Here is a 24,714-nt window from a genome sequence, read left to right on the forward strand (position 1 = left end):
TGATGGTTTCCTGTTCACATTGAGGTCCTTCAGCCATTTTGAGTTTATTTTTGTGTATGGTGTAAGAAAGTGGTCTAGTTTCATTCTTCTGCATGTTGCTGTCCAGTTCTCCCAGCACCACCTGCTAAAGAGGCAGTCTTTTTTCCATTGGATACTCTTTCCTGCTTTGTCAAAAATTAATTGGCCATACATTTGTGGGTCCAGTTCTGGGTTCTCTATTCTAATCCATTGGTCTATGTGTCTGTTTTTGTGCCATCTCCAATTGTTCTAAGGTACAGTTCAAGATTAAGTGTAAGGTTGAGTGTCAGGAAGACAACCAACGCCTGCTGCTTAGAGAAAGAAATACCCAAACCAGAATCTAGACCCAGTACAGGTTCGGCAAGATCTCTGGTTTTATATACTAGCTCATAGAATACACCAGGAGCAAAAAGACTAGAAGCCTCCTGAGGAAGTTACAGTGCCAAAGAAACTCATAGCCCAGATGACAGTAGCTAGCTTTAAAAAAAAAAAAAAAAAAGAGCACTGGGTGTTATTTGCAAGTGATGAATCACTAAATTCTACTCCTGAAACCATCATTACACTATATGTTAAATAACGTGGATTCAAATTTAAAGGAGAGAGAGAGAAAGAGAACAAAGATCTCCCTTGAGGCCGAGTCTCTCTCGGGTTTAGGACTGTAAAGCCATAGGTTGATGCTTCAATACCACTAACACTTCGCCCTGCAGCCCTCCAGGCAAAACTTGAGACTTGCTAATTCCTATTGGGGTTCAAGCTCACCACACCACCCTCCTCACACCCTATTTCTACATCTCCTCCACTGTGGTCTCTTCCACTGTAAGCACAGTTAGCCGTTACTCAGCTCCTGATATGGTCACAATCTACATTTATAAAATCTATTCCTCACAACTCTAAAAGAGGTATTTTTATCCCTACTCTTCCCTTTCTGTGTGTGCAGAAAAGGATAGAGGGGATCAGAGAATTAAGCCAGTCTTCCACACCTGATAAGGAGAAGGACCAGAATCTGAACTTAATGTCTAACTCTTCAGCCCATGCTCCCTCCACTGCATTCCACTTTAACCCTCTAAAATGCACAGTCTGGGCCCCTACCATCTTTGTATTTCCCCTTACCAGAACCTAGGAGGCATTCCATATATATTTCCAAGTGAAAACAGCCTCAATATTCCCATTACCCCCTTTCCCCTCCCCCCTCCCTGGATTTCCTAACATGAAGGTAATCTCAAGAAGGCTGGAAAAGCTCTAGGTGGTTGACTTTTGAACTGTGATTGGCCAGCTATGAAGCAGTCACCTTGCTTTAGGACAAGTAGGTTTATGACTTTGATTTTCTAAATGTATCTGACGTAAACTTAGGAAGTCCATATCAATGTAAAGGAGTTAAGAAATCTCTAGTGTTAATGTCCCTGGGACTAAGAAATTGATCAGCAGGTAGCTGTGTCCCTATTTAACCCACAGCAGTGATTCTTGACTCTTTGGGGGTTGTTGGCCTCTTCCAGAATATGATGAAGCCAGAACTCTCTCCCCAGAAAAATGCACTCCGGTGCATACACACGATTTCGTAGCCCATTTCAGAGGTTTCTACGCTGGGAAGCCCATCCATGTATGAAGGTTAAGAACCCCTTCCAATGAAAGTAGTTCGCAAAACTGTTTTTGCGCTGCCTGCAGTAATGCCTTAATTAACGAGTCACTTTAAAACTCTGCTTCACCCACAACCTGAAGTCCTCATACTGCTGCATAATTTACACAAGAAATCGGAGGATCTATCAGACCTGTGAGTGTGACTGAAAAGGGCAAACTCCTATCCGACTCCGCCCTCAATCCACAAGCAAGAGTAGGACTGAAAGGCCTCTCAACACTACCTCTGATAGGGAAACTGAGGCCCAAACCCCCACCACCACCCCCTGCCCCCACGATGCCGAATCTGTCTGGACTCTGCTCAGAGGTGCCTGAACCCTGCTCATGCCACACCCGGGATGAACCCAGAGACCCTGCCCTCTGGGTCGCAGACACCACCTCGCCCACCCCTGGCCTCCGGGTCACGGATCCTACTTGTCTCCAGCGTCTTCAGGAGCATAAGCTGGCACTTCTGGTTGTTGGTGAAGAAGCTGGAAAGGAACCCTTGCTTGGGATTCCCCTGAGCCAGCCGCTCGGGGAAGACCTGGCAAGCAACGTGTTGCTGCGGCAGCTGTTCCCCCGCCGCCGCGCCGGGCCCGCTCTCGGCCGGAGCTCCAGCCATGCAGCCCGCAGACCTCGCCGCTGCTTCCTCCTGCCTCGGGCGGCCGGCTAGGAGACCCGGGAAAGGCAACCTCCCTCTGCCAACCGGGCCGCCCAGATCCTCCTTCTGCCGGGCCAACCGGCCCCAGGAAGGGCGACCGTCACACAGCGTGTCTAGGGACTTTGGGCTGTTGGGCCTCCAAACCAAGCAAGAGACACTGGGAGGGGCGAGAGGCGCAGGAGGGGCGGGGCCAGAGGCGCTGGAAGGGGCGGGGCCATGGTGTGGAGGCCCAGGAGGGGCGGGGCCAGAACCGCCAGTTAAAGCGGGCGCGGGGTGCGGGGGGCTCCTGATGCCAGCCGCAGAAGGACTTGGGCCTGGCAGGTGCCCTTGCAGGCGTCTCCGGGGCTGCTTTGGGCTTCGCTGCTTCCCTACGGCTTGGTTAGCCCGTCCTCATAAGCGTGAGTATGCAGCCCACCTCTTCGTGGACACTCGTTCCTGGGTACTAGCCCTTAAGTCCTTTTATGCTCCGAAGGTCTCAGGCATTCTCCCAGTCCCTGTCTTTTCCAACCAGCAGGCCAGTTGCAGTCTGGCCCACCTGTTTCCTGAAGTCCAAAGCCATAATGAAACCAGTACTTTCCAGAAACGTTTGAAAGCTGCAATTATAATGACTGCTTGTCTCAAAATCCTCAAAATGTGGGACACAACTACTTTGTTTCTGCTTCACCAGGGCCCATTCACCCACCCTACTCTCTTGCCACGCCAAATAACTTTCTGATGACATAACACAACCAGTTTACTTCTATCTCCAAGGCTTAACTCACTTCCATCTATTAAGCCCTTTTCCTCAGTCCTTATGATCCAGGTCCTGATCAAATCTACCTACTCCACAAGGCATTCCCAGATACCTTAATCAAAATTATTCGCTCCTGGTCTCCCAAGGTACAAAATACTTTACATCTGTTACCATTTTCATCACAACTTGTCAGGTTTTAGCGAATTTGTATTTCTCTTTTTCCACTAAATTACCCAGTTCAGCTCACATATTTGTTCAGCACCTATTATGATGGACCAAGCATAATGGCAGAGACTGAGGAACCAATAATATGAGAATTGATCAGGTTGAAGAGGAGCATATGGTTTATGTGAGAAGCATATTGAAATAATTTGTGTTCAAGAGACCTTAAGTATTTCAAACTACTTTGTGTCATGAGTGCTTAACAAATATCTAAATTGAGTGCAAATCAAAACCACAATGAGATAGATATCACCTTACACCTCTCAGAATGGCTATTAATAAAAAGACAAATAACAAGTGGGGTGAATATGTGGAGAATAGGGAACTCTTGTGCACTGTTAATGGGAAAGTAAATTGGTGAAGCCACTTAGAAAACAGTATGGAGCTTCCTCAAGAAATTAAAAATAGAGGCACCGTATGATCCAGCAATTCCACTTCTGGGTATTTATCCAAAGAAAACAAAAACACTAACTTGAAAACATACACGTACCCCATGTTCACTGCAGCATGGTTTACAATAGCCAAAAGATGAAAGCAACCTTAAGCAATCTTAACCATTGAAGAATGAATGAAGAAATAGTGGTATAAATAAACAATGGAATGTTATTCAGTCATTCAAAAAAAATGATGAAATCTTGCCATTTAAAACAACATGGATGGACCTCGAAGGCATTATGCTAAGTGAAATAAGTCAGACACAGAAGGACAAATACCATGCTTTCTCTTCGATATGCAAACTAATACAAAAAGAAAACAACAGCCCACAAGTTCATGGATACAGAGAATAGCTTGGTAGTTGCCAGAGTGGGGGTGGAGAATGGGAAAAATGGGTTAAGAAAGTCAAAAGGTAAAAAGAAAAATATTTTCAAAAAAAGATAAAAATAAAATGTATGTAGAATAAATGACAGCAAAAGTCAAGTGGGTTTGTATTGACCGGGAAGTGGTAAAAGGACTAATTTGTAGTAGATTTATTTAGTTGTAATAACAAGGATAACCACTTAAAGAATAGCATAAATGGGCAAAACTAATGGGGTAATAGAGGGGGGAAATGAAAAACACACAAATTGGATGGGATGCTGGGATTATTCATGCATCTGAAATATGAAAACATGAACACCTCCTATAACAGATTGCTAAAGCTATAATAGTTTTTTAAGCCACTTTATTGAGCTCACCTTGGATTCATTATTTCTAATCTTGACCACAACTCTACAAAATAAGCATTATCATCACTATTTTGCTGATAAAGAAAGTGGGTTCACCAATATTGAATAATCCAGGACCACACAACCACCCTTCAATCTAGTTAGGGAGCTACAACATAAGTATATAGAAAACTACACCATTACAAGTTATTGTAATGAGTCTGCAATACTCAGGAAAGGCTAGAGAAAATGGGGCCTGACATGGACCATAGCCTGTAAGCTAGTGAAATACTATTTGAAATATTATCCAGTTACATGAATAAGGGGGGAAATGCAAATTAAAAGCTGTTACTTTCCCCTATCAAATTAGCAAATATTTTTTCAATATTCATCACTGAAGGCAACAAAGAAGGAGAACTAGAAAATAATTATGCCAAAACATGATCGGTAGATCCCTAGATCTTGGGGTATTTTTATTATATTTTGAATTTTCCTAGTGGTCCACAATAAGCATGTATTACCTTTACAATCAGAAAAGTGAACTTTAAAAAATTGTGTAGGCTTTGGATGCAATATGTGTAACTTCATTCCTTTACAGCATAAAGACATAGGAGAGGAATGGGAAGGTGTTATGGGAGAGATAAAGAAGTGCAAATACAAAGGACTAAGGTAAAAAGAGAAAAGTAATTACCACAAAGAAATGAGAGCATAAGTAAAGAGTTGGCTATAAGGATTTTCATTTCTCCATTGCAACACCAAATAAGAGCAAAAAGAGCAAAAACCGTTTTCAGTATCCAAGAGATACAATGGAATACATGAAACCATGTTATTGTAGTGTCTTTTTAAATATACTTATAAAATTTGTTACAAAACAGCATGAACGCTATTCCATTTTGAAACTTCATTTACTATACGTGTAGAAAGGGTCTGGAAGGCTACCCCAGTATTTACAGTGGTTATTTCTATGTGGATGAGACTTGGGTGTTTTGTTTTTGTGCTTCTCTTCGTTTTCAATAGTTGCTTTTTCATTGGAATTTGTTTAAGTATATCACAGCAACACATGAAGTTGCCTTATAATTTTAAAGTGCGTTCCACCTTTCAGCTTTTTAATAACGTTTAATCCATTTATTGAGCGAGGGTCCACAAAAATTTGGCGGGTTTACGACGTTTCCTTAGCTTTCCAGCTGTAATTTTGAATACTGGGAAAGAACAAAACAGTTTATCTCTCACTGCCCCCACCCACCTCATACCCCCGCCCCCCACCGCCCCGCGTCCCCCCAGCCCCCCAACCCTCCGCAGAAAAAACGCCACTAGTGCGGTCACGGGAGACTGACAGGCATCTACTTCCGGTAGGCGTCAGCCCTCGGAACCAGAAGAGAAAGGGAGGAGGCGCGCTGCATTCTGGGAAGACCGACAGAAGCTAAATTAGGCGGGGCGAGGGTTGCTGGCTGTTGCCAGGGCAACCGGAAACCATTGGCAGTTATCCGCAGTTTGAAGCTGTTAAGCAGTGGAGGCCGGGTTCTCAGAGGTTAGGGGCATGAGGGCCTTTCTAAGAGAAGACTGTTCTATCAAGAGGTTACCCAGTCGTGCCTCCGGCAGGGACACCTGCCCAGGGACTCTGGGTGGCGCCCTCCTACCCTTGGCGCCTTGAAGAGAAAGTGTCGGCCAGTGGCACCTGTCACTTCTCTAAGTTTTCTTCTTCCTTTTTTTTTTAATTTTTTTTAATGTTTTGTTTATTTTTGATACAGAGAGAGAGAGAGAGAGAGAGACAGACAGAGCATGAGAGGGGGAGGGGCAGAGAGAGAAGGAGACACAGAACCGGAAGCAGGCTCCAGGCTCTGAGCTAGCTGTCAGCACAGAGCCTGATGCGGGGCTCGAACCCACGAACATGAGATCTGGCCTGAGCCGAAGTCGGAGGCTTAACCGACTGAGCCACCCAGGCACTTCTTTCTTCTTCCTTTTAAAAAATGTAAGTTGAGAAACAAAAAAATAAAATAAAATAAAAACAGGAAGAAGGACAAAACATAAGAGACTCAAATATGGAGAACAGACAGAGGGTTTCTGGAGGGGTTGTGGGAGGGGGCATGAGCTAAATGGGCATTAAGGAATCCTGAAATCATTGTTGCACTTATGCCAACTAATTTAGATGTAAATTTAAAAAATTAATTTAATTTTTTTAAAAATGTAGGTTAATAGTTTCAATATTACATTGCAATGTGTTCTAATATCAAAGTAAATTTTTTTTCAGTTGAGGAAAACTAAAAAGAAAAAAAGCTAAAGAAAAGTCACTACTCATCCCCACTATTTAGCAGTGACTTAAACTTTTCATATATTACCTATCACTTTTTTCCTCAGCCCAAATATTTTTTACACAGTTGAGTTTATTTGAGGAAAATCATGTTGTAACCTGATTTTTCATAAATATATATAGGATATAATTGTTATTAAAACCTTAGCAAGGGGCGCCTGAGTGGCTCAGTCGGTTAAGCCTCCGACTTCAGCTCAGGTCATGATCTCACGTTGGTGGGTTCAAGCCCCTTGTCAGGCTCTGTGCTGACAGCTAGCTCAGAGCCTGGAGCCCATCTTCGGATTCTGTGTCTCCCTCTCTCTCTGCCTCTCCCACTCATGTTCCGTCTCTCTCTGTCTCAAAAATAAATAAAACATTTTTTAAAAATTTTAAAAAAATCTTAGCAACAAAGAAGGCCTTTGAAGACTTGAATGTAAATCTGTTCTGTAGTGAATTGAAGAGACAGAGATGAAGTGGACACAGTATGTGAAGACAGATCTTTCAAGAAGTTTGGCTGGAAAGGAAAAGAGAAAGGTCAGTAGCCAGAGAAAAAGTCAAGTAAAAGAAAAAAGTTGAGGTTTTTCTTTAAGAGACTTAGTGGTGTGTATTAGTACAAGAGAAAAAAAGCTAGTAGTCAGAAGTTAAAGATACTGCCAACAAAGAGAATAACTGAATGATTCTCTAAAGAAATAGGAGGAGATAAGATCCACACATCAAGTACATAAATAGCTTAGGTGGTGGAACCAGGTAGGAAGCTGTCAAAGTGGGTTATGGATGATAATAATTTTAAATCTCTTATAAGTTGGCAAGAGGAATGAAGATATATCAAAATACATATATATGGCCAATAATCTGTATACCCAACCACATTAGTAATAATATAAATGGGATATTAAGTGCCTATTAAATTGGCAAAGATTGGGGAGCCTGGGTGGCTCGGTTGAGCTTCGAATTTTGGCTCAGGTCATGATCTCACAGTTCCTGTGCTTCCGACCCTCTGTTCCCCTCTCTCTCTGCTCTTCCCCGCTCACACTCACTCTCTCAAAAATGAATAAACATTTAAAAACTAATATGTAAAAAAAATGGCAAAGATTAAAAAAGAAAATAGTATGTGTGTTGGGTAAGGGCTCAGTTAAATAGACACTGCAGATGGGAATAGAAACTGGTACGTCTCTCCCCCAGGCATTTTAGGACTATATATCCTTAAAATGTATATATACTTTGACTAAGGAAGCGTACTTCTAGGAAATTCTCAAAAGGAAATAAAACTGCACACATATTAAGTTGGGTGGAGTTCATTTCAGCTTGTCCACCAATGAAAGATAAGTGAAATACATTATACCCATACTTCTTAGACATGGATAACACGGTTGCAGATAAGAGAAGTTCACTTATATTAGTTACTGTAAGAGCATCTTCAGGTTTTATGGGGAGCCTGGGTGGCTCGGTCGGTTAAGCGTCCGACTTCAGCTCAGGTCATGATCTCACAGTTCATGGGTTCGAGCCCCACGTCAAGCTCTGTGCTGACAGCTCAGAGCCTGGAGCCTGCTTTGGATCCTGTATCTCCCTCTCTCTCTGCCCCTTCCCTGCTCACTCACTCTCTCTCTCTCTCAAAAATGTATAAACATTGAAAAAAAGAGCATCTTCAAGTTTTATAGGAAAGGAATGTGCAGTTGCAGTCTGACTGACTACCCTGATATACAATTAGTGGGATGCTTTGAACGATTAAAAATGATTTAGAAGACTCATGATAAGAAAAGATATGTAAAATACATTAAGAGAGACAAGTGGGTTATGAAAACAGCAATATGTAGGTTCTTACATGGTGGGTTTTTCTGGTATTTGCTATCCTTTCTGCTTATCCATATTCCACATGAAAAATGTATATTTTTAAGGACATATAAAATGTCACTCTTTTAAAGGTGTGACTAACTTTATAAGTGAGGAAGGAAGTTGAGGATGTGCTCTCCCAATGACCTTGAAATAGATGATATCTCTCTGTGAAGTAGAAAATCAAAAGAAATTTGATGTTTTAACAACCTATAAGAATGTATAGGTATGTATATGTATAAATGTATTTTATAGATGCATATAATTTATTGATGTCCCACCAGCCTCACAAAAGATTGAGTGTGCTCAGAAAGAGCTATATGCTATCATCGGAGAAAATGATAGGAAGAGGCAAAAGGTTATTGGAAAACAAACAAAATAAACAAAATAAAGCAAGGATATGTTAATACCCCCAAAATAATTATGCCAAAAGGTCCTGTGTAATTGCTAGAGGCATGCCCCCACAAATGAATCTCTGAGGCCCCGAGCAACTAAAGCAAAAGCAAAACATAGTTCTAAGTTTCACGTGGTCTGTAAGATGTTTTTTAAGTTGTTTAAGAGAAATATAGTTTGGTATAGAAACCTGAGAAAAATTCCTCCCTGGGTCCTCATAAGGGAATAATATGAGATTCATCTATTACTATTGTGTTTATTCTATTTTTATAGAATTTTGGAACATCTCAGAAAACTTATACTCCTATTTATTAACTCAGTAATTACAAGCTCTTAGTAACGACAGTGAGAAATAGAAGTACATGTAAGACAAAGTCCCTGCCCAGTCCCTGCCCTCATTTATTGTGAAAGTATAACTATAATATATAATTGCATATTTATAATATATAATGAAAAACTAGTAAGATAGTATGATGAGTCCTGAGACAACGTTTTTAGTTTATGTGCTGCTTAAGTGAGCACGCTTCCTAAGATAACTAACATGAGTAACTATAAATCAAGGCAATGTTTGAAGCAAACAACTGAACTGGGATTCCTGCAGTACATAGAAATACTTTCAACCAGTGGGATCATGTTTAACCATTTGTAAAAGGGGATACTCAGATGTACAGAGATTAGGTAAATTGTCCAGGGTCACATGGCTGGTAACGACAGAGCCAGGATTTCAAACCAATTCTGTCCCTTGAAAACCACCTTCTTAGGGTGCCTGGGTGGCTCAGTCGGCTGAGCATCCAACTTCGGCTCAGGTCATGATCTCATAGTTCGTGGGTTCAAGCCCCACGTCGGGCTCTGTGCTGACAGCTAGCTCAGAGCCTGGAGCCTGCTTCCAATTCTGTGTGTCCCTCTCTCTGACCCTCCCCTGCTCATGATCTGTCTCTTTCTGTCTCTCAAAAACAAATAAATGTTAAAAAAAAAAAAAGAATAAAAAGAAAACCACCTTCTTAACTACTACATTGTACACTGTATGGGAGAGATAGCATTCAAATAGATTTTAAAGGATGAAAAGGTCATGTCAGGCAGAGTTTGGGAAAAGATAATCTAGGTGGCAAGTGTACACGAAACAAAAAGGTTGGAATGCATAGGGTGTTTTTTGGATAACGCACAAACTCCCCAGGAAAATGTGATGTATATATACATATATATTAAAATATCGGTCCCAACCTTTCTAGCCTTATTCTATATAGGTAAGCACTAGGAGAATAAGACTAGAAAATTTGGGACCAATATTTTAATTTTTAAGAATTAGTTTACCTGTAGTTTACCCGATAGAGGACTCAGGCCTCAGGGCCTGATAAAGCAAGAGTTTTAAGTCCAGAGACCTTGAACCTGAAAATTCTATGTGAGGGCCCTGGATGGAGAATTTGAGGGACACTAGGTCTAGATTAGGGACTCAGCCCACTCAGGTGAGGAAGGGGTCTAATGGCAACTAAAAGAATCTTGTTACACATTAGCTGTATAACATTGGTCAGGTAATATAAGCTATTTGGACTTCAATTCTTTATCTCTTAGAGAGAGAAAGAGGAAGGAGACTCTTAGACAAGATGATCTCTTAATACGTTGTCTAACACTAACATCCCGTGATCACACAGGCCAGAGATTGCAAACTCACATACCTAAATAAAGGATTAAGAAGGTTTCATAAATGAGTAAATAAAATTGATGTAACTAAAATAGGGAATGGTAGAAATTAGAGTGATAGTTTAGGTGTCTCATCTAAAACTCCAGGCAATTCTGGAGTGAGGACCCCACATTGTCAGTTTTTCTAATTTTTCATGGGAAACAAGAACACCATATTTGTAAGAATATTATACAGGACAAATAAAACTGGCTGGCTAGATACAGTCCATGGTCACTAATTTTCAACTTCTGTAGCACAGATAAAAATCCCTGCACAAGAATGGTAAGTGTTTGAATGAAAAGAACTAAATATAAAGAAGAAGCAATCACAGAGAATAATACCAAGATTTCCTCTAGGTAATGAGGAGGAGGTGGTAACATTAAGATGAATACTAAAATCGGCAGAGAGAGTAGGTGCTTGACTCTGGGTTTTTTAAACACAGGACAAACTTCTCAGTCATAGGCATCCACTGCACATGAATCAGATTCAGCTGTTGAGTTTGAGAAATCTGTGGGATTATACAGGCAAAGGGTGCAGGAAATGTAAGGAAGAGAGGATACGGTGTTAAAGATGTAAGATTCATTCTCTCAAAGTTGTATTAAACATATATCACAATATGTATCTGTTATTAAGATTATAAATTCTATGAGGGAAGAAACCATATATTTTTTCACCCCTTATCCAGCACCTAGACAATATATAATAGGTGCTTAATGTATGTTAAATAAACAGATTAATAAATACACCATGTTTTTCACTAGCATCCTAAGATACAGGGTTGAAATCGAAATGTTCTCAAAGAAGATTATAGGCTAGAAAGTAAGTCAAGTCTTATATTTAATTAATTAATCTAAGTTTGAAAGTACCATTAAAAAAAAGTTACCATGGGATTCAGAAGAGAAAAAATTTTTAGAAGTTACGCTGGACTTTCGTAATGGCTAGTTAAGATTGGTTCATGCAGATGTCGGGAGGAACTGATCAGAAGCATCTAAATTGAAGGTGCATACTTTTCTTCTAAAAGGAGTGTTTGCAACTGCCAAGATAGTGAATAGAAAAACGGTTTGAAGCCAAAACCTTGAGAGTCACCCAAGTGTAAAGAAAGTAAGGAAGAGCCAACAGAGTAAACAAGGAAGAAGTCACAAGAAAGCTAAGAGAGCCATCAGGACAGTGAGTTAGATAGGAACCAAAAATCCATGTTTCAAGAAAGAGAGGTCAATCAGTATTCTCAAATACTATAGAGACAGCAGGCCACCAAGGAGGAGGACCTAAGACCATTGGATTTAGTGATTAAGGAAATCACTGGTGACTTTCAAATAAACAATTTCTTTATAGTGGACCAATGAATGAAAGGGAGAGGAGTGTGAAAGACCCTATAGAATTAAGAGGCTTTTGATTTGCTAAGGGAGGAAGGGAATGGAGTTACTTAAGATCAGGGGGCAAAACTAGAAGAGAAGAAGAGGACTGAGTTGCAAAAAAAGGATAAATTCATAAAGCAAGACTTTGGAGGATCTAAACAGTAATGAGATCACTAAAAGGGAGAAGAGTCATTGTCAAAAATCAACGTTATAAGGGACGCCTGGGGGTTCAGTTGGTTAAGCGTCTGACTTTGGATCAGGTCATGATCTCGCAGTCCATGGGTTCGAGCCCCACATTGGGCTCTATGCTGACAACTCAGAGCCTGGAGCCTGCCTTGCATTCTGTGTGTGTGTGTGTCTCTCTTTGCCCCTTCCTCATTCATGCTCTGTCTCTCCCTCTCCTTCTCTCTCTTTCTCTCTCTCAAAAATAAATAAACGTTAAAATTTTAAAAATCAGCATTATAATTCTGACAAATATTAGTAACAGAGATAATATTTTGCTTAATCTCTCAACATATTTTCCTACTTGGTGCCTCATTTCTTTTTACCCTTATAGCCCCAAAGTAACTTTTAATATGCTGAAAAATAGTATTAGAACTTTAACTTTGTAAATTTTCTCTTTTTTTATTTTTTTAAGTTTATTTACTTAGAGAGGAGGGGGTGGTGGAGAGGCAGAGAGAGAAAGAATCCCAAGCAGTCTCTCTGCACTATCAGTGAGAAGCCAGACACAGGGCTCGAACTCACAAACCACGAGATCATGACCTGAGTAGAAACTAAGAGTCGGATGCTTAACTGACTGAGCCACCCAATCCGCCCCAAATCTGTAATATTTCTTAATGTCTCCTTAAAATCTTCTTTTTATAAGTAGGCATTATAGTACATAACCCCTGCTTTGTTTTGTTTTGTTTTGTTATTCCGCATCCCTTCGAGAAACCACTCCTTGCCAACCGTGGCTTGTGTGGTTCAAGCGGAGCTGATTCCCAACTCCCACCCTGCCCCCACTCCTATGCTTGATCCCCATCTGGCCAATGACAACCACCACTGATACTTTCACTAGCACTATAAGCAAAAAGACTGTCTTCCTCTGACACTGCAGGTGCTAACGACCATATATAAGCATGGAGTAGACAGGTCATCTTTGCTACTATATGGAGGCTTATTTAAAATGGAAGCTTAAAAAGCCAACCTGGAAGATGGAAACCAAATCCTGATGACATTATTTGAGCCCAGAGATCCAAACATGCCTAAAGATTAGCTTTACCACTGGACTTTTCAGTTAAGTGAGAAAAAAAAAAACTATTTTATGCTTAAACTTGGGTTGTATCTGTATTTTTGTCATTTACTACTCAAAACATCCTAATACAGGTATATTTAAGTCAACATTATTTCTGTTTCTTATTTTAAATTTGTTCCTCTATCATGTTCTCTCTAACAATACTCTACAGCTCTCACTAAATTCACAAATTCAGCACAATCCCAATCTTAATACCAATAGTATTTTAAGAGCTTTTCGTTGTTGTTGTTGTTGTCGTTTGCCTGTTGTGGAACTAGGCAAAATTACTCCAAAGTTCACTGAGAGAAAAAAACATTAAAATACCAAGAAAATGGGGGGAAATAATCAGATATTGAAACGTAAGGCAAGAATGATAAACATAGGGTGGTAATAGAGTATTAACAAACAGCCAGAACAGAATCCAAAGCCTGAGTATAATAGGAGTATTTGCCGTATTTAACATATGGTAAATCAAGTAAAGGTTAATTTGATAAAGTATTTAATATTTCAGAACAATGAGCTAGAATTGGGGAGAAAAATAACTACATCTTTACCTTATTCATCTTTCCAGAATAAATTCCAAAGAGATTTATGACTTAAATGTGAAAATTGAAGCAGATTCTCAATATATATCGGTTGGCATAGTATTGGCACAGTCTTTAGCATTATCTGCTAAATTTTTAAATATTAATACCTTTTGACACAATTTCTCAATTCTAGAAATTTATCCTGTATAAATAAAATGTGTGTATAAAGAGAAGTATGGATAGTAGAGTGCTGGAATATCAAAAATAGTACACATATGTGGAATAATTAAGTTATGGAATAGCTATATCATGCAACCTCAAAGGGGCAATATCACAACCAAGGAGGCGAAAATTGGTTCTTGGCGGCAGGTGGGGGAAACAAAAAAAACTTTTACACATAAAACACAAATATGCCTGATGTACATAGATATACAGTATATGTGTGGTATTGAAATTTCATGGAAAGAATGACTAAGAAAAAAATCTCTAAACAGGCTTCCCAGGGAAATAATAGGGGGAAAAAAGACTGAGAAAAACTCATCTGTATAATTCATTATGATGCAATTGTTTAAAAGAATGAGGTAGATGTATAGTGACAAAAGAGGATGCCCAAGTTGCATGAGGTTTTAAAAACAACAAAAAGCATCGATAGTTTTGTGGTGAGAAGGGGCTTCTTAAACATGACTCCAAAGCGCAATACTCTTAAGTTTAGGCTAACCTACACAAAATTAAAAATTATTACATGCACCCTCCTACAAACACACACACACACACACACACACACACACACACACACACACACACAATGTATAATTAAAGTTGAAACAACAACCCAAGAGAAAATATTTGCAAAATAACATGACACAAGCATATGTTATTAATCTGCAAAGAGTTTTTACATGTCAATAAAAGGGTTTAACACCCTAACACACACACCAGGTAGAGAATGTGAACAAGCAAATCACATACACACATACTAAGTAAGCATATGAAAATATCTTTATTCTTGCTAGTTAAGAAATATAAATAATCTCAACAATGAGATAACATGTTTTCATTAGATTAGCCAAGTGTACAAAAGTTGGTATTAGCAGAGATGGGAGATGGGGCTCTGTCAGAGTATATTTAGGGTCAGCCCTTCTGAAGTACAGTGTGGCAGCATGTATCAAAATGTTAAATATGCATACCTCTGAATCAGCAATGACATGTCTATGAATATACCCAAAGGTGGTAATCAAATAAACCAGGAAAGATACATGTGCATGAATGTTTATTACAACATTGGTTAAAAATTGGGACCAACTTGAAGTTTTATAAATAAGAGTTTAAATGTACTTTTGAGTGAAAAGAGCTTGTTACAAAGCATTATGTTCATTTTTTTAATGTTTGCTTATTTTTGAGAGATAGAGAAAGAGTGAGCAGAGGAGGGGCGGCGGGGGAGGGGGACAGAGGATCTGAAGCAGCTCTGTGCTGACAGTAGAGAGATCCATGCAGAGCTTCAATCAGAAACCGTGAGATCATGGCCTGAGTCAAAATCGGCTGCTTAACCAACTGAGCCACCCAGGTGCCGCCAAAGTATCATGTTCGTTGTAATGCTATTTATGTAAGTTATGTGTAAGAATATGTAGAAACTATTTTTTTTAAATGTTAGAGGAAACTTCTGGTGGGATTTCAAGTGAGTTTCAAACTTATATAAAAATGAGAGAATAGTATGAACTCCTGTGTACCCCCTACTCAGCTTCAACTCATCCAATCTTATTTCATCTATATTCTTACCCACTCCCTCTCCTAACCCAACTTTTGAAGCAAATTCAAAATATTTTATCCTTAAGTAGTTTAATATATACCTCTAAAAGGTCAGGATGATTCTAAAACAACCTCAGTGCCATTATCATATCTAAAGAAACTCCTAACAATTCCTTTATAAAGTCAGTTATGTCTAATCAGTTTTCAAATTTTTGTTGTCTTATATATTGTTTTACAGTTAGGTCCATACATTATAATTCATTCATCTATTTCCTAATCTACAGATTCATTCTCCCTCTCTCTGTCTCTCCCTCCCCTTCCTCCTTCCCTCCTTCTCCCAATTTATTTGAGTAAGTAATTGGGTTGTTTGCGCTTAGGAGTTTTGAGAGCAGACCTGATCCTAACATTTACAGACCTGGGACAACATCACAAATGGCGCCCCAAATACCATGTATCTATATACTTCAATGCCATCACTCCAGCTAACAGTTAAATATGGTCTACATTCTTACCTTGACAAATAAACCCTCTTAATGACTTGGAAAGCCAACTTAAAATTTAGAATCCTCAAAAAAAGAAAAAGAAAATAAATAAAAAAGAAAAAGAAAAAAATTAGAATCCTCAGACTCCTTGGAGTTCCTCACTGGCTTGTGGTTGCACACGAGCCTGGCAAATGCCCCACAAGCTGTCCCATTTTCTTTCCACCTCTGGTTCCATCTCCTTCTCAAGGACACCCCAGCCCATATGTCCAAGCCCAATCTACACCCTCTGCAAACACCCACCACTGGCTGGACAGCCCAAACATGGGAAGGTAAACCAAAGTACAGGCCCATGCATGCCCTGAAGGCAGGCATGGGTTGCAGAGAATGGGAAGCTTGAGTTCTAGGTAGACAGAACATGGTGTGGAAGGGGAGACATCAACTCTAGGTGGAGTGTGTCCCCTGGGAAGTCCATGGACTTCTCACCCTCTAGAGGGGTACAGCTAGAGGAGGGTCACAGCAGGGGCCCCTTGCCTGGGTCCAAGGACAGTGCTGCAATAAAGTTCCCCATAGTCTGGGCTTATTATTAAACACATTTCTTTGGGGGCGCCTGAGTGGCTCAGTCGTTAAGCTTCCAGCTTCAGCTCAGGTCATGATCTCATGGTTCTTGAAGTTCAAGCCCCACATTGGTCTCTGTGCTGACAGCTCAGAGCCTGGAGCCTGCTTTGGTTTGTGTCTCCCTCTCTCTCTGCCCCTCCCCTACTCGCTCTCTATCTCAAAAAATAAATAAACATTAAAAACACACACACACACATTTCTTTGTTCCCTCTATTTCCTGTAAATTGATACTTAAATCTAGGAGCACAATCAGATTCAGGTTCAGTCTTTGGCAAGAATATTTTATAGGTGAGTGTTGTGTACATACATCAGGAGATCATGACCTGAGCAGAAATCAAGAGTAACACTTAACCATCTAAGCCATGCAGGCACCCTTGGTCTTTGACACAATGTTCTAAGTCTTTGCTAACTTCCTTGCCTTCTAAATGACAAGTTGTTCCAACATTTCCTGAAGCACACATAGAATCCACCGTTTCTCCAAGGAACACTGGTTCTTTTTCATGGGAAATGGTATTTTAGAGGCCACAATCTGGTAAGGGTGTTTATTGCTACTAGGTGGTTGGTTCATGGGTTCTAGACCTTTCTAGTGGGTGGAGCTAAGAAATGTGTTGTTGTTCTAAAGATATAACACATATGTCAAATTCAAAATCAGAACTATCCTCATCAGTCTTACATCTGTGTCTCCTTTTCCCCATACCTAAAATCCACATAATTACTCATTTGCTTTCTCCCACCATGTACAAATAAGTCTCAGAATACAGTCTTGGCACTACCACCACAGTATGATTAACTGAAAGCAGTTTTGGGTGTTTGTTGTTGTTTGGAGGGTAAGTGGGCCTTTCTGTAAGTCTTTTTGTTATTAGGGTATATTTCAATAAGGATGTGTAGTGTATTACTGTGTTTTAAAGTCACTTGGAAAGGTTCCACATGTGTGGTTATGCCACCAATGCAATACAGTTAGGTTAATCTGTTTAATCTTGATTTCAGTTTTTAGAGATTGCATTTTTAAAAAACATTTATTTAGGGGAGCCTGGGTGGCTCAGTTGGTTAAGCGTCCAGCTTCGGCTCAGGTCATGATCTCACAGTTCGTGGGTTTGAGCCCCACGTCAGGCTCTGTGCTGACAGCTCAGAGCCTGGAGCCTGCTTCCGACTCTGTGTCTCTCTCTATCTCTGACCTTCCCCTGCTCGCACTGTCTCTCTCTATCAAAAATAAATAAAAAACATTACAAAAAAACATTTATTTATTATTGAGAGATAGAGAGAGACAGAGTATGAGCATGGGAAGGGCAGAGAGAAGGGGGGACACAGAATCGGAAGCAGGCTTCAGGCTTTGAGCTGTAGGCACACAGCCCAATACAGGGCTCAAACCCACAAACCATGATCATGACCTGAGCCAAAGTCAGACGCTTAACCAACTTAGTCACCCAGGTGCCCCTAGAGATTGCATTTTTAATGTAGCTTTGTTTTATAACTCATATAAAATATTTACATGGTTCTAAAGTCAAGTCTGTAAAACAAGAACTAGAGAAAAATCTAGTTTCTACCCCATCCTTCCTGTCCTATCCTTCCCTCACTGTATAAATAACCATTTATTTTTATTATTTATCCTCCCATTGGTTTAAATAATCAATTATAACCTCTTTTTTAAAATAAATTATAGCATACTGTGCACTCAATTCAGTCATTGAAAGTGTGCAATTTAATGAGTTTTAGTATATTCACAAAGTTCTACATCACAAGTTTAGAACATTTTAATAACCCCAAGACACTCTTTATGCCTTAGTCACCCCTTATCAATTCCCCAATCCTCCCTAGTCTTACGCAGCCACTAATCTACTTTCTGTCCCTATAGATTTGCCTATTCTGAATATTTCATACAAAGGAATCATACTGTTGGGCCCAAGTTTTTTAAATCACCCCAAATCACCCCAAAACAAACACCAGAGATGGCTAGGGAGACGGCTAGGGAGACCGAGTCCCGCCGGCAAAAGCAAAGGGCCTTTATTACAAGCTTATGCTCCGGCTCACAGTGTCCAGCCGACCTGCTGGCCACATGGAGAGAGCCCGAACGACAGGGCAGGGCCTTTTATGCCTTTGGGAGGGGGAGTTACAGGAAATGATGACAGGTGTACAGTGATCCAATCCCTGCCCCACCATCAACCCTGGCAGTTGTGGGAGCCAATCACACCATCCGGAGCACTGACCAATCAGAGTGGGCCCAGGATGCCCCACGTGGGGCATGACTAGGCCCTCCTCTAGAAAGGTCAAAGGTATTGGCCGAGCTCCCCACATTGGGCACCGCAGGAGTTGTCTCTCCTTAATGCGCGCCTTTTCAGGGGAAGCCAGCGCCTTCCCCTTTGGGGGAAGGCTGGATCGGACCTGTGGCAGGCGGGGGAACGCCCCCCCCTACAGCCGCTGGGCACATCTCCACCGCGGAGGTGGGCCGCAACCTGCTCCCGGAAGGCTGGGAGGCCGGTGGTGAGGGCCGGATCGGACCTGCATCCTTACATTACGATATGTGGTCTTCTGTCTGGCTTTTTAATTTACAAACTTTTTAAGATTCATTCATGATGTATGTATATCAGTACTTCGTTACTTTCTATTGCCAAATATATTCCATGATATAGGTGTACCATATGTTATTTATCCATTTGTCAGTTGATAGACATTTGGGTTGTTTCCACTTTTTGACTATTGTGAGTAGAGCTGCTATGAACATTTGTGCACAAGTTATTGTGTAGTGTAGACTTAAATTTTGATTTCTCTTGAGTGGTAGCTGGGTCATATTTAGTATCTCCATGTTTAACATTTTTAAATGTTTTATATTTATTTTTGAGAGAGAGAGAGAGAATGAGTGGGGGAGGAACAGAGAGAGAGGGAGACACAGAATCCGAAGCAGGCTCCAAGCTCTGGGCTGTCAGTACAGAGCCCAACGCAGGGCTCAAACTCATGAACCAGGAGGTCATGACTTGAGCTGAAGTTGGACGCTTAACTGACTGAGCCACCCACACACCCCATCCATGTTTAACATTTAGAAGAGCTGTCAAACTGCTTTTCAAAGCAGCTGCATCATTTTACATCCACACCCCCAGCAATGTGCCTTTTGATTTCTTTACATTCTTGCCATCACTTCTTACTGTCTTTTTTATGATAGCCATCTTAGTGGGAGTGAAGTGATATCTCATTTTGGGTTTGATTTGCATTTCCCTAATACTAATGATGTAGAGCATCTCTTCATGTGCTTATTGGCCATTTGTATATCAGAGAAATATCTGTTCAAATCTTTCACCCGTGTATCAATTGGATTATTGTCTTTCAATTGTTTTTTTTAATGTTTATTATTTTTGAGAGAGAGAGAGAGGTGAGCAGCTGAGGGGGAGGGGCAGAGGAAGAGGGAGACACAGAATCAGAAGCAGGCTCCAGGCTGTCAACACAGAGCCCAATGCAGGGCTCAAACCCTGTAACTGTGAGATCATGACCTGAGCTTAAGTTGGATGCTCAAATGACTGAGCCACCCAGGTGCCCCTTTCCGTTGTTATTTTAAGAGTTTTCTATATGTTCTAGGTACAAGTCCCTTATCAACATGTGACTTGAATATATTCTCTCCCATTCTGTTTCCATTTTCTTGATGGTGTCCTTTTTTAGTTAAAGTCTACTTTATCTACTTAATCTTTTATTGCTACACTTTTGGCATCATGTCTGAGAGCTCTGACTAACCCAAGGCCAGGGACTTATTTTGATATTTAATTCTAAGACTTTTACTGTGGGGAGCTGCCAGAAGAAAAGACACGTGCCTTGACCTGCAAGATCAGCCACCGGCGGCACAGCTGAGCTGCGTTATCACTCCCAGCACAGCAAGAGCTGCATTATCACCTTCAGCTGAAGCCTTCTTGTTTACCTCCCAAGCCTTTCTTGTTAGCCTCTCAGGCGGCGTGCTGACGCTGCAGTCCCCGCCCTTGTTTCCTAGCAACTAACTCATGTCAACTGCCCGCCTTCTACCCTTTATAAGACATGCGTGGTCTCTCAATAGAGAAGCAGCCCGGCTTGACTGGAAACCTTGCCTTCCCTCCACTCTGTGCTCCCTGTCCTACTGTACTCTCACTCCCTCTCTCAGGACCCACATCGACTGACCCCACCGGCCAAGACATTTTACCATTTTAGCTCTTACAGTTAGGTCTGTAATTCATACTTATGAATTAATTTTATGTATGGCATGAGATAGAAGTCTAACTTTATTCTTTTGTGTGTGAATATCCAGATGTCCTTGCACGACATGTTGATAAAACTATTCTATTCTTTCCCTGATTTAATTGTGTTGAGACCCTTGTTGAAAATCAATTGACCATAAATGTAATAGTTTATCTCTGGACTCTCAATTTTATTCCATTGATCTGTATATCTATTCTCATGCCAGTACCACACTGTCTTGATTACTATAACTTTGCAGTAAATTTGAACTCAAAAAGTCTGAGTCCTCCAACTTTGTTCTTCATTTTCAAGATTATTTAGTTATTGTTAATCCCTTGCATTTCCATATGAATTGTCAATTTCCGAGAAAAAGCCAACTGGGATTTTGATAGGGATTGCATTGAATCTTCAGGTCGGTTGGGGAGTGTTGCCATCCATCTTAGCAATTTTAAATCTTCAATCCATGAGTACACATACTCTTCATTCCTCTTTACAATTGCAATTATTTTCTTAGTTTGTGATTTAAATTTTTCACAAGCATCATATATTTGTAAAATTGAACAAAAAAATTATTTATTTTGAAATCAATAAAATAAGGTACTCTTCAGATAATTACCTTCATCACTAGTTGAGATGTGGCCAAATTAACATCTGAGAGATGCCAAGAATTACCTGACAGCCCACATCTTCTAAGGGAATTTGTTTTGCCTACAGCTTTTTCTTTCCCTAAGAGACCATTTACTAGACCATATAACCACCTACCAACATGATCACTGATTGGGCCAGAGAATGTGGCAACCTATCCAATCCCCCATTTCCCTTCTTCCTTTTCTAATGAAAAAAATTTGTTTAATGTGTCCAAATGCATTATTACACCTCCTCCTAAGCCTTAAGAGGATCAGTCTTGATCAGTTTAAGTCAGCTGTGATAACTGCCATTATTGTCTTATTAATACGTAAGATAACAGATGTTTAAATGATTTTGAACTGGATTTTCTATTACTTTCAGCTCTGAGCATCACAACTGATAAAAGCATATTCCTGACTCAAGAGTACCCAATCTCTAGGCTGACTAGTTGGACACAGAAAAGTGTAAGGTATCACTCAATCACACTGAGGCCAAACATAGAGCGAAGGCCCACACATTTCTGCTTAAAGCCAGATCCACTCTTTTTTTTTCCTTAATGTTTATTTTTGAGAGACAGCGCATGAGCGGGGGAGGGGCAGAGAGAGAGGGAAACAGAATCTGAAGCAGGTTCTGGGCTCTGAGCTGTCAGCACAGAACCCAACACAGGGCTTGAGCCCACACACTATGAGATCATGATCTGAGCCAAAGTTAGAGACTTTACTGACTGAGCCGCCCAGGCCACTCTTCAGCTCTGGTCTCTCCAAAAGTCAAAGCATACACAAATGCTTATCCAAAGAAGTGTCATTCTCTCCTGTATCCCTTCCACTCTGTCTCCTCTCCCCTGTAGGCAAGTGTCATTAGTTTCTGTTTTATTCTCCCAATGTGTATTTTAGTAAAAAATGAGCAGACATATGTATATCATTTCTCCTTATTTCTTACCCAGAAAGAAAGTAGCATAAATATATATTTTCTTTTCCTTTTTGCTTTTTTTACTGAGCAGTAAATCTTGAAAATTACTCCATAAAACCTGCCTAGTACTTATGTGTACACTATTATGTGTACTCAGTCTTCTATGTATACAGATTTAGACAATCTCCAACATTTTCCAATTACAAATATATTGCAATATATAATCCACATGTGTAGTTTTGTATTATTGGAGCTATTTCTTCAGGATAAATTCCTGCAGAACTTGGTAAAAGGGTAAATTCATAGGTAGTTTTCTTAAATATTGCCTAATTCTCTTCTACAGGGATTATATCATTTTCCACAACCCAACCGACAGAGCTCACAGTATCTTCTAAACCACTGGTAATATTCATTTTAAAAATATATATATAGTCAAGGGAGGGAACGTGGGGGAGGGGAAAATGAGTGATGGGCATTGAGGAGGTCACTTGTTGGGATGAGCACTGGGTGTTGTATGTAAGTGATGAACCACAAGAACATACCCCAAAACCTAAGAGCACACATTACACACTGTGTGTTAGCCAATTTGACAATAAATTATATTTTTAAAAAATATAGTCAGAACCAACCTTCATGTCCATCTATATTTACTAAAATTAATGCTTTTCCCAAAATAATTTTAGGTGGAAGTCCATAGAACTATAAGCACCCTTCACGTTTATGGTTTTCATTATGTGGATTTTTTATCTGGACTTTGCTGCCCTCTGACCCCCGTGTGTGTGTGTGTGTGTGTGTGTGTGTGTGTGTGTGTGTGTGTGTGCGCGCGAGCGATGCTTTAGAACAAGATTAAACAGATTAACCTAACTGTATTGCATTGGTGGCATAACCACACATGTGGAGCCTTTCCAAGTGACTTTAAAACACAGTAATACACTACACATCCTTATTGAAATATACCCTAATAACAAAAAGACTTACAGAAAGGCCCCCTTACCCTCCAAACAACAACAAACACCCAAAACTGCTTTCAATTAATCATACTGTGGTGGTGCCAAGAACAATGTGTTTGGGAACCTGAAAAAAAGCATGGTGCATCCCTAAAGCCTGTCACTAGTCTGACTGTCACCCAGGAGCAGGCGACGGCAGAACTATGATGCCCTGAGGATAACCACATTTATACCCTTGCACCTCTGTTGTTATCATTGTCTCAAAGCCTGGTGTTGTGTTTATCTTCCCCGCAAAGTGTATCTTTGTTTAATTCACATATTTTCACCCCGTAAGAAAATAATTTTCTGCTTTTGTTAACTTTAGCACAAAGAAACAAGGAAAGGCTAAACCTCTGGGTAGGAAACTAATCATCACCAAGAGATGTATGCCAGGAGAAGACAGGAGATACCAGAAGCTCAAGGATGTTGTGTGAATAGAGGGCACTTGCCTTTAACCCTCACTTTGTTCTTACCATCCTCAGAATCCCAGGCAGAAAAAAGCATCTCTGTCAATGGGCCAGAACTGTGTAACCAGCCGTAGAGCACAGCCTCTCTTTAAAGGAGTCAAGCAACTCACCAATGTCTTCCTCTTCCACCTCCGCCAAGCCCACTTGCCTGGCTGCCTGTCAGAGACGGACGGGCCTCTGAGCCATCAACCTATGGAGGGTGGAAAAAACCACCCTACGAACACTTCATCTGACCACATTTCCCCACTTATACCACATCTCTACTGTCTTTCCTTTGCTCTTTCTCTCTTACCCTTCACCCTCCTTCCCTTGGCCGCTTTGCTGATCACCCACGAGTCCTTCAACGAGTCCTGTATAGTCCTCTCCTTCCCCAGCCTGACAGCGGCCGCATAGCGTATTAGAAACAGCACAGGCTTTGGACTATAAAAGGGTAGGTTTGACTCTTAGCTCTGTATTAATGAGCTTTATGACCTTGACACATTATTATGAGACTTCTAGGTCTCAGTTTCCTCATCTGTAAATGGGGAAAATAAGATCTACTTTGTAGAATTGTAGAATTAATAATGAAGGTTTTAGTGTCTGACACATTAGTGGTTCAATAAATAATAACGAATACATAAAAATCCCATGTAAGGAAAGCCAGAAAGGTATCTTTATTGTTTGTTTTCTATCCATCTTCTAACCTGTGCTTCCTCACTTTAAAAAATAAACAATTCCAGGGGCACCTGAACTTAACTCGGTTAAGAGTCCAACTTTGGCACAGGTCATGATCTCATGGTTGGTGAGTTCAAGCCCCACGTCAGGCTCTGTGCTGACAGCTCAGAGCCTGGAGCCTGCTTCTGAGTCTGTGTCCCTCTTCTCTCTCTGCCCCTCCCCACTCATGTTCTCTCTCTCTTTCTCTCAAAAATAAACATGAAAAAAATTTTAATTAAAATAAAATAAATGATTTTAAAAGTCTTTT

At 40.5% G+C, this 24,714-nt stretch overlaps 1 protein-coding gene and 1 long non-coding RNA gene across 8 annotated transcripts in view; one reads left to right on the forward strand and one right to left on the reverse strand.

Annotated features, from left to right (window-relative positions):
• The window catches only part of ATP23 (ATP23 metallopeptidase and ATP synthase assembly factor homolog), a 15,701-nt gene extending 13,262 nt beyond the window's left edge, over nt 1-2,439 (reverse strand). For 2 of the 5 annotated variants that reach the window (XM_029955836.1, XM_029955835.1), the window contains exon 1: nt 2,065-2,081. Coding sequence is in view for 1 of the 5 variants with exons in the window: in XM_029955837.1 (XP_029811697.1) it covers nt 2,065-2,251 (187 nt within the window). In the remaining 4 variants the exon portion in view is untranslated. Of the gene's footprint in view, nt 1-2,064 lie in introns of all 5 variants that reach the window. The other 3 variants (XM_029955837.1, XM_029955833.1, XM_029955834.1) reach the window with 3 other exon arrangements.
• Nucleotides 2,440-6,320: 3,881 nt separating this feature from the next.
• LOC115305590 lies at nt 6,321-24,519 on the forward strand. 3 transcript variants are annotated; one of them, XR_003914867.1, is made up of 5 exons: nt 6,321-6,359; nt 7,128-7,211; nt 21,773-21,860; nt 22,644-22,702; nt 23,769-24,519. It is a non-coding gene; the product is annotated as an uncharacterized LOC115305590 (long non-coding RNA). The 3 variants fall into 3 exon arrangements; XR_003914869.1 differs by having other exon boundaries at nt 21,773-21,855; XR_003914868.1 differs by having other exon boundaries at nt 6,329-6,359; nt 7,082-7,211.
• Nucleotides 24,520-24,714: the final 195 nt, after the last annotated feature.

The sequence above is a fragment of the Suricata suricatta genome, chromosome 10, assembly GCF_006229205.1.
Source record: "Suricata suricatta isolate VVHF042 chromosome 10, meerkat_22Aug2017_6uvM2_HiC, whole genome shotgun sequence".
Taxonomy (NCBI): Eukaryota; Metazoa; Chordata; class Mammalia; order Carnivora; family Herpestidae; genus Suricata; species Suricata suricatta.